This window comes from Acanthamoeba castellanii (assembly GCF_000313135.1).
Source record: "Acanthamoeba castellanii str. Neff unplaced genomic scaffold scf7180000084690, whole genome shotgun sequence".
Lineage (NCBI taxonomy): Eukaryota > Discosea > Longamoebia > Acanthamoebidae > Acanthamoeba > Acanthamoeba castellanii.
This window is the reverse complement of record NW_004457316.1, coordinates 7,232-19,218: the sequence shown is the minus strand read 5'-3', so window position 1 is coordinate 19,218 and position 11,987 is coordinate 7,232. Positions and strand designations below refer to the sequence as shown.

Genomic DNA, 11,987 nt, shown 5'->3' with positions numbered 1-11,987 from the left:
CGGCAACACGCACCAGAGTCGTTTCTTCAAGTTCTACCGACTTGGACATGGCGTGCCTAAAGAAAGCTGTGTATCGATGGGGGGGGGGCGTCAGCCCATCCATAGCATTATTCCACTGACAGAGGACATGGGAGGGAATGCCACCCACCCAAGACCACCGCCGGATTGCTGCACGCCAGAATCTTAGGACCCTCCGCAACCAGAGCCTGCTGAAATGCATCGTGTGTGCTGCCTGGTGTGTGTGTGTGTGTGTGTGGGGGGGTGCGTCACAACGCGGCGTGGCCACGAAGACGCGAGGGGTTAGGGGGGAGGGTTGGTGGTGGAGGGGGTACCGCGGTAGATGTGACCCAAACTCTCGACCAGCGCCGTGGCGACCGGCTCGTTGTCCGCGGCCTGCAACACGCGCGTGCACACGCGAGCAAAGACGGTTGGCACTTCGTGCGTTGTGATGGCCCAGGAGAACTCGTCCTCCTCGTCGCGGTTGTTGCGCTCCTCCACAAACGGCTCGCTCCACAGCAGCGCCGGACCCAGGCCGTTGAACAGCGCCTCCTTCTCCCACAGCAGCAGCAGCTGCGCGTCTCTCGTGCCGCCCTCGCCGGGGACCACGCCGCCGGGCTGGTCATCGAGGAACGTCAAGCACGCGTGAGGACCGTCGGAGAGGAACAGCCACCGAAAGAGCAGGTCCTTGACCGGCTTCCACAGCTCCCGCTCGCGCTGCAGGTGTTGCTCTCCGGTGGCCGACCAGTCGGCCTTGTCCGGACCGGCGAGGGCGACCAGGTAGGAGCGCAGCAGCAGGTTGCCGTTGGCCACCCAAGGCTTGCCCTCGTCGTTGTCGTCGTGCTCCTGGTCGTCCTCCAGGCGCGGGTCCGGGGCCTCGCGTGTCTTCCTGCGCGTGTCGAGGCCCCGCATCGACTCCGGCAGAGAGCGCCAGTGGCTCATGATGGTCGCCTCGGCCTTGGCTGTCTCCGTCAAGTCGACGATCATCATGGTGGAAGCTCCCTCGCTCGCCGGGTCTCCAGCTGCCGCCCCTGACATCATCTTTTCACTGTGAGGGGGGGGGTTCGCTAGCTGCTGTGGTTGTGTTTGGTCAATTTTTTACCTGAAAATAAAGCTGTGTGGCAATTACGCGGACCTTGGCTCGGCGTAGAACTGAACCAGCGATGCAAGTTCAAGAGAGCCATGCGGCGCAGCGGGCTAAAGAGGACGGCGTCATGTGGGCGTGGGGAAGCAACGTGCGCGTCCTTTCTACCCCTCCTTTTTTCGTCTCTTACAACGACGAAAAAAGAAAACAATATTAAAATTCTCTTCACCCCCTCTCTTCTCCCTCTTTCTTCGTTCATGTCCTTGGCGTGCGCAGGCGTACGGGCAGCTCGGGTGGGCACCGACGCCCACAGTGAGGCAACAGGCCAAGCCCAGCCCCATCGTGCTGGAGTGCGTGGGCGCGAGGCAAGTGGTACAGGTGGCGTGCGGCCTCTACCACACGGTGTGCCTCACGGCTGACGGCTTGGTCTTCTCCTGGGGTCGCAACGTCGAAGTACGCTTCCCCCCCCCCGCCACACAAAAATGTCTCTCCTCTGCACGTTGCGCTCAGTCAGTGCTGCGTGCGGTGGTCGGTCATCCAGCTCCAGCTGGGTCATGCCGGACCAAAGTCCAGCGGCGCGGCTGCAGCGGCTGCGGTGCAGGTCGACGCTGCACAGGTCCTCGAGGGTCTGGAGGACATGCCCGTGCAGCAGATCGCGTGCGGGCGCTATCACACCGCCGTTCTCACGAGTGCGTCCCGCACACTGTGTGGTCGGTGCGCAGTAGTGCAACACTAACTTCACTTGAGGGTGGGGGTTTGTCTCGCAGCTGCGGGCGCGATCATGGAATGGGGTTGGGGCGAGCAAAAGGCTCCGAGGCTGGTTGAGGGCCTGTTGGGTCTTCCCATCAGGCAGCTCGCTTGCGGGGTCTACACAACCATTGCCCTCACCTCCGACGGCCAAGGTATGTCATCACTTGATCGGCCATCAGGATGACATCTCGCGCACTGTGATGGCGTACTAGTTTCTCGTTTGTAGACCACGCCCCAGCTTACCGAGTTATTCTGATTCATTCATTGCATTCAGTCTACACATGGGAGGCACGCAAGCTGGGACAAGCTGGTTACGCGCCGCAACTGGTTGAAGCGCTCCAGGACAAGGGAGTGGTCAAGGTTTTGAGCGCCTCCCCTCTTCCCGCGCTAGTGATTGACTCAATTGAGCCTGGTGGCTGACCAGCGTGCACGCTGCACATGTTGGCAGCTTGCATGTGGCCTGTGGGACGTGATGGCGCTGACTGAGGACGGCGAAGTGTACACTTGGACGGACCACAGCTGGTCGCCATTCAACTCCAACAAAGTACGAACACAGCCGCGCCGAGTGAGCCGATAACCAGATGCACTCTATTCCCCCCCTACGCAACCCTCAACCCACGTGCAGGTGATCCCGAGCTTGGTGACTGCCCTGAGCGGACAGGGCATCACCGACATCGTGTGCGGCAAGGCCTTTAGTGTGGCCCTCACCGATGGTGTGACCTTCCCCTCACTCGCATGGGCATTTTGATCTCTTACTCTTGATGTGCTCATCTCTCTGTGCGCGCAGGAGGTGATGTGTGGTCGTGGCCCAAGGGCCGAGAAGATGAGGCCAAGCCCATGGAAGCCCTGCGCGATAAGGGGGTGCGCATGCTGGCTTGCGGCGATACCCACACGGTGGCCCTTGCCACGGTTGGTTGGCGAGGTATATAACCCCTTGACCTGCCCGCTACCCCTCTTCGATGTTGCTCATTGGGCTGCGATCACATGGTGATGAGTAGATGAGTGCACGGTGTTCACCAGCGGCCTGAATGACTACAACCAGCTTGGAAGTGTCAAGGATCGCACCACTGATGTACGTTACCGACTTACTCCCCTCATGTGTTGTAGTAGTAGCGTCGACCGTCATTGAAATGGCGAACTGCACGCGTCTGCGCGCACTCTAGGAGCCGAGTGCCGTGGATGATCTGGAGAATATGTCCTTCTGTCAGGTGGCCTGTGGCGGCTATCACACAGGTGCGTCGTGAAACGAGTGTTTTTTTATTTATTTGATATTTCATTTCGGCTCACTCCACGGCGCACCCACCCCAGTCGCGCTCACCGGCCCGTGGATGGGACTCAGTTCCGACTTGGTGGACGATCTGGCTGCCATACTTCACTCTGGTCAAATGGTACTGTGTTGGCCACATTCAACACCACCACCGTCAAGAGCCAATGCACTCACGTTGGTTTTGGTGCGACTGTATGTCCAAGGCGGACTACGAGTTCGTGGTCGACGGGCGATCCTTCCCCGTTCACAAGATCATTCTCGCCGCTCGGTGCAGCCATCTCGACCCTGGCCGAGGTACCTGCCCTGCTGATAATAACACTGCCCGTTGAACGACGTCCAATTCATCTCTCCACCTCCATCGCAAACTAGACCGACACCACGACTCGGGTCGAGATGAACGACGTCACCGCCGAGATCTTTGGAGTATTCCTCGAGTTTGTGTACAAGGATCGCTGCCGCGGTGAGTGCTATCCCTTTTCACTGCGCGCACGTCGCTGTGCTAACGTCTTGGACTTGGCCAGTATCGAGAGCCAATGGGAAGGCTCTGTTGAGCCTAGCGGAGCGATTTGGAGTACCCCGACTGGCCCGTCTATGCCACAACGCCCTATCATCGACGACGTCGAGAGGTGATACGGCCTCCCCGCTCGAGCGGCTGGGAAACGAACTGCTCCAGGTATGCACACTTGTGCCAGTGTGCCACTCAGCTCTGACCAGATACCGACCTTGCGTTCAGGTGCTTGACAGGCCTCAACTCTCCGACATCACTTTTCTCGCTGAAGGACATCGAATCCAGGCGCACAGGTACGCGCCACGCCCCATATCTGGACCTGCTCTCTTACAGCCTCTGTGGGCCTTTGTGTATATGTCTCGGGAACACGAGTAACATTGTGCTGGTAACCCTGACGCGCAGAGCCATTGTGGCAGCTCGCTGCCCCTACTTCAAAGCACTGTGGCACGCAGGCATGCGCGAAAGCGAGGTAATGCCCTGCAAGGTTACTTGGAGGCGCTGAGCTACAATCGTTTCCCTTGCCTCTTGCAGGAACGTGAGCTGAGCGTGGGAGAGATCGAGGCGGGGGTCTTTACCGACGTGATGAAGTACATCTACTCGGGACAGGTGGAGTTCAATCCCGATACCGTTGTCGAGCTCATGGCCGCTGCCAACCAGTTACGCAGCTTTTGTGTCTTCTCTGTTTTGACAAACGACCGGTGCCCTTTGGGCAATCTGACTCTCGTCTGTCACGACAGATATCAGCTGGTGCAGCTGAAAAGGCGATGCGAAAAGTACATCATCCAAGCCATCGATGAAGACAACGTTGAGGTTCGTGATCGGCCAATCACGATCTGTAACATCAATTGAGGAGCTGCTCCCAAATTGACCTAACTTCTGCTCTCTCTCTCTCTCTCTCTCTTCTCCCTCTGTTGTTCCAACCCTCTCTAACACAGAGCCTGCGTGAGGCAGGCGAATTGTATGGGGCCCCACTGTTGGTGTCGTGCTGCAAACGCTTCGTGTCTGCCCTGGTTTCCCCGACTCTCAAGCAGCAACCCGGACCTGCGCAGCCAAACTCGCCGCCTGCCGCCGGACCTGAAACCAAGCGGCCCAGAAAGGAGGATCGTGATGACGGTGATGCCCGTAAGTCGTCTGGTTGGAAGAAATACTTCTTCTGAAGTGTTGCGCTCAGCACCGACGATTCTGGGCAGCGGCTTCTGCCAGCGAAAAGAGCGACGGAAGCTTCTGTGTGGTCTGCACGGCGTCGACAAGATGGTGTGGTCCAATAGAAATTCAGTGATGGCAGGGCCGGACGACACAACGCCGGCAAAGTCCGTTTCGCCTTTCCCGTTCTCCCTCTTCGTGCGCAGTTTGGCCGCGGCGGTCGTGGTGGTGCTCCTCCAGTGTGTTGTTGATTGAGCCCTTGCGACGAGAGCATGCTGCGCGGTACGTCTGTCCTACGGAGGCAACAGGCTGCACGAAGCGTGGTTGGTCTGCGGCAGAGCGCAGCAGGCAGCCGCGGCCTCTATCACCTGCGTAGCGGTGCCTCCTCCTTGATCACCACCCCCACCACCACCACCACCACCACCACGGGAGGAGGTACTGCTCCGGCCCGAGGAGTTACCACACGACTTCGTGGGCCGGCGCCCTCGGGAGTACGAAAGGGACCGCCGGCCTCTTTCTACACCTCTTCATCCACATCTTCTTCTTCTTCCACAACTCCCACGACTACTGCCTCTTCCACGGCGACGAAGGCTAGTACTGCTACTTCTGCCTCCAGTACTCCCCTCATAGCAACCCCCCACGGCTCCCTGGTCTCTCGAACGCTGCTACAGCAGCCCCAGACGCAGGCCCGACACGTCTCCTCGAGCCCTGTGCCCGGGTCGCCTGCGTCGTTGGCCGCGGCCACGGCCATCATCCCGCCGCCTCTGGTCGACGCCGACGAGGGACAGCAGCGGCTGCCTCGAGCCGAGCAGGTACTGACCCAGGTCGTGCCCGCAAGCTTGCTGGCCGACTGGAAGCAAATCTTCAAGGTTCTTCTTCCCCGCACCATCACCGCTTTGGGCACCGCAACCTGCGGCCCTGTTGTACCTGATGACGCAATGGTCAGTGTAGCGGCCTGCATCTCTGAATTTTCATTGGTCGGCAAATCAAAGCCCACCAACCACGCGTGGACTAGTGACGCATGCTGCGCTACAGAGCATTAAAATTTCGCTCCCAAATGCATTTTGTTTGTTTTTACACACCACCGTGAGGCCTCTTTGCACTGACTTCTCTTCCCTCCTCTACCAGAAACAATTCTGGAAGGAAGACTTGATGGCCGGCCTGTCCGTGACTATGGTGTCTATTCCCTTGAACCTCGCCATCGCCCTTGGTTCTGGTGTACCGCCCGAGGTGCGTCCGCCCGTCTCCTCTTCTCTATCTCCTCTCGTTCCATGTTGTCGCTCACTCACAGGGAGGGAATGCAATGGACGTTAACCTAAACTCGGGCGCTCGTGTGGTGACAGGTCGGAATACTCACCGGTGTGGTGGCTGGCGCCACCGCGGCCGCTCTTGGCGGTTCAAGATTATCAATCACAGGACCTGCTGCCGCCATGTCGATGGTATCATCTGCTTGCTTGCTATTTATTTTCATTTATTTCATTTATTATTACACTTTGACGTTTTCAATGCTGACATGTGAGACTTGTTGTCGTGCAGCTTGTGGCCAATGCGGTGAGGGACCATGGCCTGGCCGGCTTGGCGATCGCGACCATATGCTGTGGCGCCATGCAGATGACCACGGGCGCTCTGAAGCTGGGCGGCATTGTCAAGCTGACTCCAGCACCCGTGATGACCGGATTCATGACTGGAATTGGTATGCCTCCGCCGCCACTCACGGGAAAGTTCCACAACTTTAAGCTCTTCTTCTTCTTCTTCTTCTTATTTGGCCAACCTCCATATATTATAATGTGTGCGTGTAGGGGCGCTCATCATCACTGCCCAGTTGCCGCGCGCTCTGGGCGTCCATACCCTCAACATGGAAACCATCCGGCTCAACATGCCGCATTTGTTCTCAGCGGCCGCAGATTCGTCGATGGAGCTGGCATCAACCCTTGCCGCTGAGCAAGCGAACCTCATTTCTCTTCCATCTCTTGGTACACGCCCTGACGATGATTCACATGGGCCTCCATTCTCTCTCTCTCTTGCCAATTGGCTGACGTCTCGCACTTTGTTGGTACGTACCAGGTTTGGCCGCGCTCACTGTGGGTATCACCATGGGCCTTAACCGCACCAAACTGGCGGCTAAGTTGCCCGCCGTCATGGTGGCCGTGGCCATCACGTCCACCCTGCAGGGCGTCCTCCAGATGCCCGGGGTGGAGATGATCGAACCGCTGCCGGCGATCTTCACTTCGATCACCATGCCTTCGCTTCCGTCCCTCGGCGAAACCGCGCACATTGCCGCACTCTCGGCTCTCTTCGTACGCTCTCTCGACCCCTAAAACCCTTCTTCCCCATCCCCTTTGGCTCAAAGGCGTGGTGCACAGTTGGGTCGCGGATTCTCATCACACACTTGTTCTCCTTGTGCCCCCCCCCAAACAAACAACAGTTCGCTATCGGCTCACTCGAGAGCTTGCTGTCCTGCGGGGCTGTCGACAAGCTGGCCAAAGCGCGGCGCGGGTTTGATCCCAACCAGGAGCTCGTCGGCCAGGGTGCGGCGAACATGGCCTGCGGCATGCTGGGTGGCATGCCGGCAACCAGCGTCATCGCGAGGTCCTCTCTGTCGGTCCTTGCTGGCGGAAAGACGCGAAGGGTTGCCCTGTCCATGTCCGGCCTGATGCTCATCTCGACGGCGCTCCTTTCGGACGTGTTCCAGCACATCCCCGTTCCCACCCTGGCCGGCGTACTGCTTGCCGTCAGCACGCGAATGGTATGTACCATCACACCTTTGAATAATTTGCTTTGCCTCCCCAATAATGCTTGTTAGCAGAACTGCTTGATCCCTCATCCTCTTCACCTGCCTATATATTGTTTCTTCGCGTGCGTGTGCGGCGATTTGTGCAACAACAGATCGACGTGGACGAAATGAAGCAGATCTGGGCAATGCGCAAACCGGAAGCATTGCTCCCAGTGGGCATTACTGTGGCGGGCATGCTGGCCGCGGACCTGGTTGTGGGTGTTGCCATGGGGCTGACGAGCTCCTTGGCTCTCAACCTCTATCATCGAGGGGGATCCATGCCCCGACCATCGCTTCAGTACTGCATTCGAAATGTGCGTAGCAGGATTGCTCTCGTGTCTTGTGTTGCTTGTTGTCCTCTGCGTGTTCATGAACGGCGCTCACGCGACTATCTCTTGTTGGGCAACAACAACAACAACAACAACCAACAACAACAACAACCAACAACAGGATGAAATTGCGGAGGCGGGCAAGCGGCTGGTAAGGGTCAGCTTGGGCGGTCAGGTGGACTTCTTGGGCGGCATGAGGGTTCAGCAAATGCAAATCGATCTTGACGACGCACTCAACGGTGGTACGACCCTACCCTTTTTTTCTCTGTCCTCCCCGCGCCTCTCTAGCTGCCGGCGTTGTGATCTGATCGTTGGTTCGTGGCACCGGTGCAGGTGCTGCTGAGTGCCACAACGAGAACAACGAAAGCGTAGAGGCACACGTCATGTCACCCACGGCCATTGAAGTGGACATGAAAGGAGCCACCATCACAGATGTGTCAGGAGCGTTCCTGCTTGGTGAACTCGTCACAGGACTGCAGCGCAGGGGACATACAGTCAAGGTCGTCAATGCGCTGCCAGATTGCAGGGTACAACCCGTCATGTACCTTCAACAGCATACATTGCGCTCTCTCCGTGTTGGGCCTCATTTCTTCTCTTATGTCAACAACCAGGAGCTACTACTGAAGAGCCATGTGCCTGCTGAAGCTGTCCACAGTTGACTGTACAATGTGCAACCAAAAAAAACAACAACATTTCGCCCAACACTCACCAACACCCAACTGCCCACATGGAATGAGGAAGTTCAGTGTGGAGATCTTCCAATTCCCGTCAGCCCAATGTATACGTGCGGGCACTTTTTGCGCAAGATGTTGAGAGTCCATGTAACAATATGTTCAGTGTGGAGATCAGACGCCACAGCTTGAGGAGCTCGCCATGCCACAGGCCCAGCAGCGCCAGCGCGCCAAGCGTCAACAGCATGATGTAGAGCAGCCCCAGCTGCGCCATCCGATATGTCATCACCGCCACAAACGACGCCAGCAGTCCCATTCCATATCGTGTGTGTGCGGCGTGTAGTGGTGCGTGTGTGGTTGTGAGTGTCATGGTGCACAATCAAACGCGCGCATGCAAGTGCGTACCCGCATAGAAAGCAGAGGTCTCCTCTCCCTGGCCTCTTCTTCTTCTGCTGCTTCTACCTTCTCTTCCTCCTCCTCAACTTCGATGTCGTCGCCCTTTGTCATGCGCTCGTAACCTCTCAACCCGACCACACAATGCACACACAGCACGCGACACACGTGCAGCGGCATGGCACACGGCTGATACGAAGCTTACAAAAAATGTGCCGGGTACAGGATGGCGCATGGCGGGCTGGTGACCGGCGGGGCGAGTGTGCTGACGGTGATCTTTGCCTGGTTCGAGTGTCAGCACTAGATTTTCAACAATGGTGCGTTCAGACCTTTTGAATTCATTGATTGCCACGTTCTTGCTTAGGCACATGCACACGCACACGCACACACGCACCAGTGCAGGGTTGGGAGTGCGACTGGACTGTCGACATCGTGCTGCCGGGCCTGCTCGCCATGCGGTTGGGCCATCGCAAGACTGGGGGCACCTTGACCAACCTCCACTCGGGTTGAGCGCCCATGCAAGCATGAAGAAGCCCGTGATGCACACCGACAGGCTCCCACGAGCGCGAGTGCCGCCGAAAGAAGACCACCAGCTGGCGGTCGTAGTGGTGGTGGTGGTGGTGGTGGGTGGTGGTGGTGGGTGGTGGTGGTGGTGGGTGGTGGTGGGTGGTGGTGGTGGGTGGTGGTGGTCGCCTTCTTGGGTGGCATGTTTGCTTTAATAGACCAAGGGTGAGACAAGATGATGACAATGGAGACACATGAATTTTGCTGTTGCATGTGACAACAACCATGTCGTTGGCGCCTAAGCAGTGCATCCAGACTGTCCAGGATTTTGCCATCATGAGTCAGCTGTGGCAGGATCATCTGGTGGTAAAGATCACCCCACTGCTGAGTGATTTCTTCCTCTCCATCTACCATTCATGTCTCAACTATGCCAAGGTTGTGCTGGCCAAATCAGGCAACATGGTCAACCCCATCAATCACTTTGCACATGCTGTTGAACCTCAATCTGAGCAAACACACCAATTCACTGGATCATATCATCAAGCAGCTGCCAGAACTCATCACAGCTTTCAAGACCTTCTTTGTGGTGCAGGCGTGGGTGCTCACCTCAGTGCAGCTCCAGAAGGGTGCCAGATCCATGTCACCAGCACTCATGGCAAAGTGGACAGCGTAGAAGAGCGTGCCACTCACGTGTTGTTTTCCCCTTTCTGTCATAGAACTCGCCCCGCTCCAAGTCGCTCAAAACGCTGCGCACCGCATCGAAGGCGAGTACATCGTACTCTTCCGCCCCGACACCACGCGCCCGCAACGTACCTCCAGTTCACTTTCTCCTTCGGTTTCAATGTTCTTTTTCGATAATGTCGGTTTGTGTGCCCGGTGTTGTGCGGTGAGCGCAGTCTTGGCGCTTGTAGAGGCGATGAAGCTTGCATTCGCTGCCACGACTGATGGCAGCGAGGTGAAGAACGTGCACGTCATCGGCGACAGCTTCCGCGCCATCTCCGCCAAGCTCTCGCCCGCGTACGTACCACGTCTCCTGTCTGTATTAGACACATTGCCCTTTTGACTTCTTAACGTTCGTGCCACTTGTGGTGAGTGCAGTATGGCGCAGAAGCTGCGAACTCACCCTGCTGTTTCCGTTATTGAAGAGCATCAAATCGCGCACGTCAATGAGGAAGAGAAGTGCCATTTGCAGAAGGATGTTATCTGGGTAAGGCCACCCCACCACCTGTGATGGCAACCGTTGAACCTTGAAGCAGCATCGATGGTACCAACGTTGCACTGTGTATCACCCCCCACTATCCAGAACTTGGATCGTATTGATACGCACAGCATCGACATGATTGACGATAACTACAACTACAACTCTGCCGGTCAGGGCGTTGACGTCTACATCATTGACACGTACGCACACCTTTCCGCTCCAGCCAGCGTTGTAACCTACTACACTACCACTAGGACCAGCCAGGCGAACCTCCATGTAGCGATCCTCCTGGGACGCGACCTCCACTACGTCAAGAAGACTCTGAGTCTCAAAAGGGAGGGCCATTCAAGGACTGGCTGGCGAAGGCGACGAACGACTCCATCAAGCCTCGCACCGCCCGACAGAAGATATCTCTCTGGGAAGGCTTCCGTAACTAGCCACTACTATGCCACGTCTCGGCCCCGCAGGAGGAGATGGCGAGGAGGAGCAAGGAGATCTGCGACTACCTCGAGAAGAACGCCGAGGAAGTACATAAACACGATTGTTTTTTCATTGTTATCCAACATCAACATCATCAACAACATGTCTCGCAACGCTGGCGCTGGCTTCACTACCTTTCGCTTTGCCTGTGAGAGTTACCTCAATCTTCATTGCACCCCCAAGGAGGAGCGAGACGACGCCTACGACAGGTTCGACGAGGGCGACTTCACGCCGGAGCAGTGCTGCGACAGCATGATCGGAGGCACCCCCATACCTCCCATGTGCCCGATCACCGACGACCATGCGAGCGATCCCTGTCGTGGACCCCTCTGTGCCCACTTTCGTGCCTTTAGTCGCTCGGCCTACGTCGAGAAGGTCACAGAGGGTCTGCGCGACTACGAGTCCAAGACCAACGGACTCCTCAAGCCGGTACGAACCATTTGAAGACTCGAAACGCTTTGTCGGCGCGAAGAGAAACCTCCAGCAGGAACACCTGCGCCGCTGCGTTCGCAGAGCACGGAGCGGTGTGAGATTGTGGAGCTGATTGAGCAACTTAGTTGTTGTTGGAGACCACGTACCGTCCAACGTGAGCACCGCAATACCCTCTTCCGAGAGGTCGATGTTGACCATGTCCAAGAGCTCGTTCAACATCTTCACCAGCTTGGCGAACGACAGTGGATGTCTCAGCCTGTATGTCCCAGCTGATCAGGTGGGCTCCCTGCCGCATCCTGCCAACCGAGCGACAAGGCGCGTACTCTGCGTAGAACTGCATGGTCTCTCCGCTCATCTGTCGTTGAGTCTGCGTCTTCTTCAACTTCCTCTACGCGCCGGTCGGCGAATGCGCTCCTGGGGCAGGCCAAGCCGCAGGAACGCCAAACGCAGGCAAA

The 11,987-nt window shown here is 57.4% G+C and overlaps 8 protein-coding genes across 8 annotated transcripts; 7 read left to right on the top strand and 1 right to left on the bottom strand.

The window, feature by feature from the left end:
• Window positions 1-300: 300 nt before the first annotated feature.
• ACA1_349520 (uncharacterized protein) lies at window positions 301-987 on the bottom strand (the record flags this gene model as incomplete). Its single annotated transcript, XM_004335116.1, has 1 exon — window positions 301-987. The coding sequence occupies one exon, from the start codon at window positions 985-987 to the stop codon at window positions 301-303; it is 687 nt and encodes a 228-aa protein (XP_004335164.1).
• Window positions 988-1,211: 224 nt separating this feature from the next.
• ACA1_349510 (regulator of chromosome condensation (RCC1) repeat domain containing protein) lies at window positions 1,212-3,728 on the top strand (the record flags this gene model as incomplete). The annotated part of the gene is made up of 14 exons (XM_004335115.1): window positions 1,212-1,232; window positions 1,358-1,534; window positions 1,596-1,770; window positions 1,849-1,983; window positions 2,106-2,191; window positions 2,280-2,375; window positions 2,457-2,544; window positions 2,619-2,753; window positions 2,830-2,903; window positions 2,995-3,064; window positions 3,140-3,219; window positions 3,302-3,392; window positions 3,468-3,558; window positions 3,620-3,728. The coding sequence occupies 14 exons, from the start codon at window positions 1,212-1,214 to the stop codon at window positions 3,726-3,728; spliced, it is 1,428 nt and encodes a 475-aa protein (XP_004335163.1).
• Window positions 3,729-4,188: 460 nt separating this feature from the next.
• Window positions 4,189-4,763, top strand: ACA1_349500 (uncharacterized protein; the record flags this gene model as incomplete). The annotated part of the gene is made up of 3 exons (XM_004335114.1): window positions 4,189-4,262; window positions 4,344-4,416; window positions 4,542-4,763. The coding sequence occupies 3 exons, from the start codon at window positions 4,189-4,191 to the stop codon at window positions 4,761-4,763; spliced, it is 369 nt and encodes a 122-aa protein (XP_004335162.1).
• Window positions 4,764-5,021: 258 nt separating this feature from the next.
• On the top strand, window positions 5,022-5,792 carry ACA1_349490 (uncharacterized protein; the record flags this gene model as incomplete). The annotated part of the gene is made up of 1 exon (XM_004335113.1): window positions 5,022-5,792. The coding sequence occupies one exon, from the start codon at window positions 5,022-5,024 to the stop codon at window positions 5,790-5,792; it is 771 nt and encodes a 256-aa protein (XP_004335161.1).
• A 109-nt stretch (window positions 5,793-5,901) lies between these two features.
• On the top strand, window positions 5,902-8,510 carry ACA1_349480 (inorganic anion transporter, sulfate permease (SulP) subfamily protein; the record flags this gene model as incomplete). Its single annotated transcript, XM_004335112.1, has 9 exons — window positions 5,902-5,979; window positions 6,286-6,442; window positions 6,549-6,722; window positions 6,814-7,046; window positions 7,175-7,495; window positions 7,636-7,836; window positions 7,973-8,093; window positions 8,185-8,378; window positions 8,463-8,510. 9 exons carry the CDS (start codon window positions 5,902-5,904, stop codon window positions 8,508-8,510), a joined length of 1,527 nt encoding a protein of 508 aa, XP_004335160.1.
• A 214-nt stretch (window positions 8,511-8,724) lies between these two features.
• Window positions 8,725-9,425, top strand: ACA1_349470 (uncharacterized protein; the record flags this gene model as incomplete). The annotated part of the gene is made up of 3 exons (XM_004335111.1): window positions 8,725-8,846; window positions 9,141-9,186; window positions 9,318-9,425. 3 exons carry the CDS (start codon window positions 8,725-8,727, stop codon window positions 9,423-9,425), a joined length of 276 nt encoding a protein of 91 aa, XP_004335159.1.
• Window positions 9,426-9,704: 279 nt separating this feature from the next.
• On the top strand, window positions 9,705-10,562 carry ACA1_349460 (uncharacterized protein; the record flags this gene model as incomplete). The annotated part of the gene is made up of 5 exons (XM_004335110.1): window positions 9,705-9,881; window positions 10,012-10,045; window positions 10,136-10,228; window positions 10,316-10,440; window positions 10,518-10,562. The coding sequence occupies 5 exons, from the start codon at window positions 9,705-9,707 to the stop codon at window positions 10,560-10,562; spliced, it is 474 nt and encodes a 157-aa protein (XP_004335158.1).
• A 531-nt stretch (window positions 10,563-11,093) lies between these two features.
• Window positions 11,094-11,544, top strand: ACA1_349450 (uncharacterized protein; the record flags this gene model as incomplete). The annotated part of the gene is made up of 2 exons (XM_004335109.1): window positions 11,094-11,147; window positions 11,284-11,544. The coding sequence occupies 2 exons, from the start codon at window positions 11,094-11,096 to the stop codon at window positions 11,542-11,544; spliced, it is 315 nt and encodes a 104-aa protein (XP_004335157.1).
• Window positions 11,545-11,987: the final 443 nt, after the last annotated feature.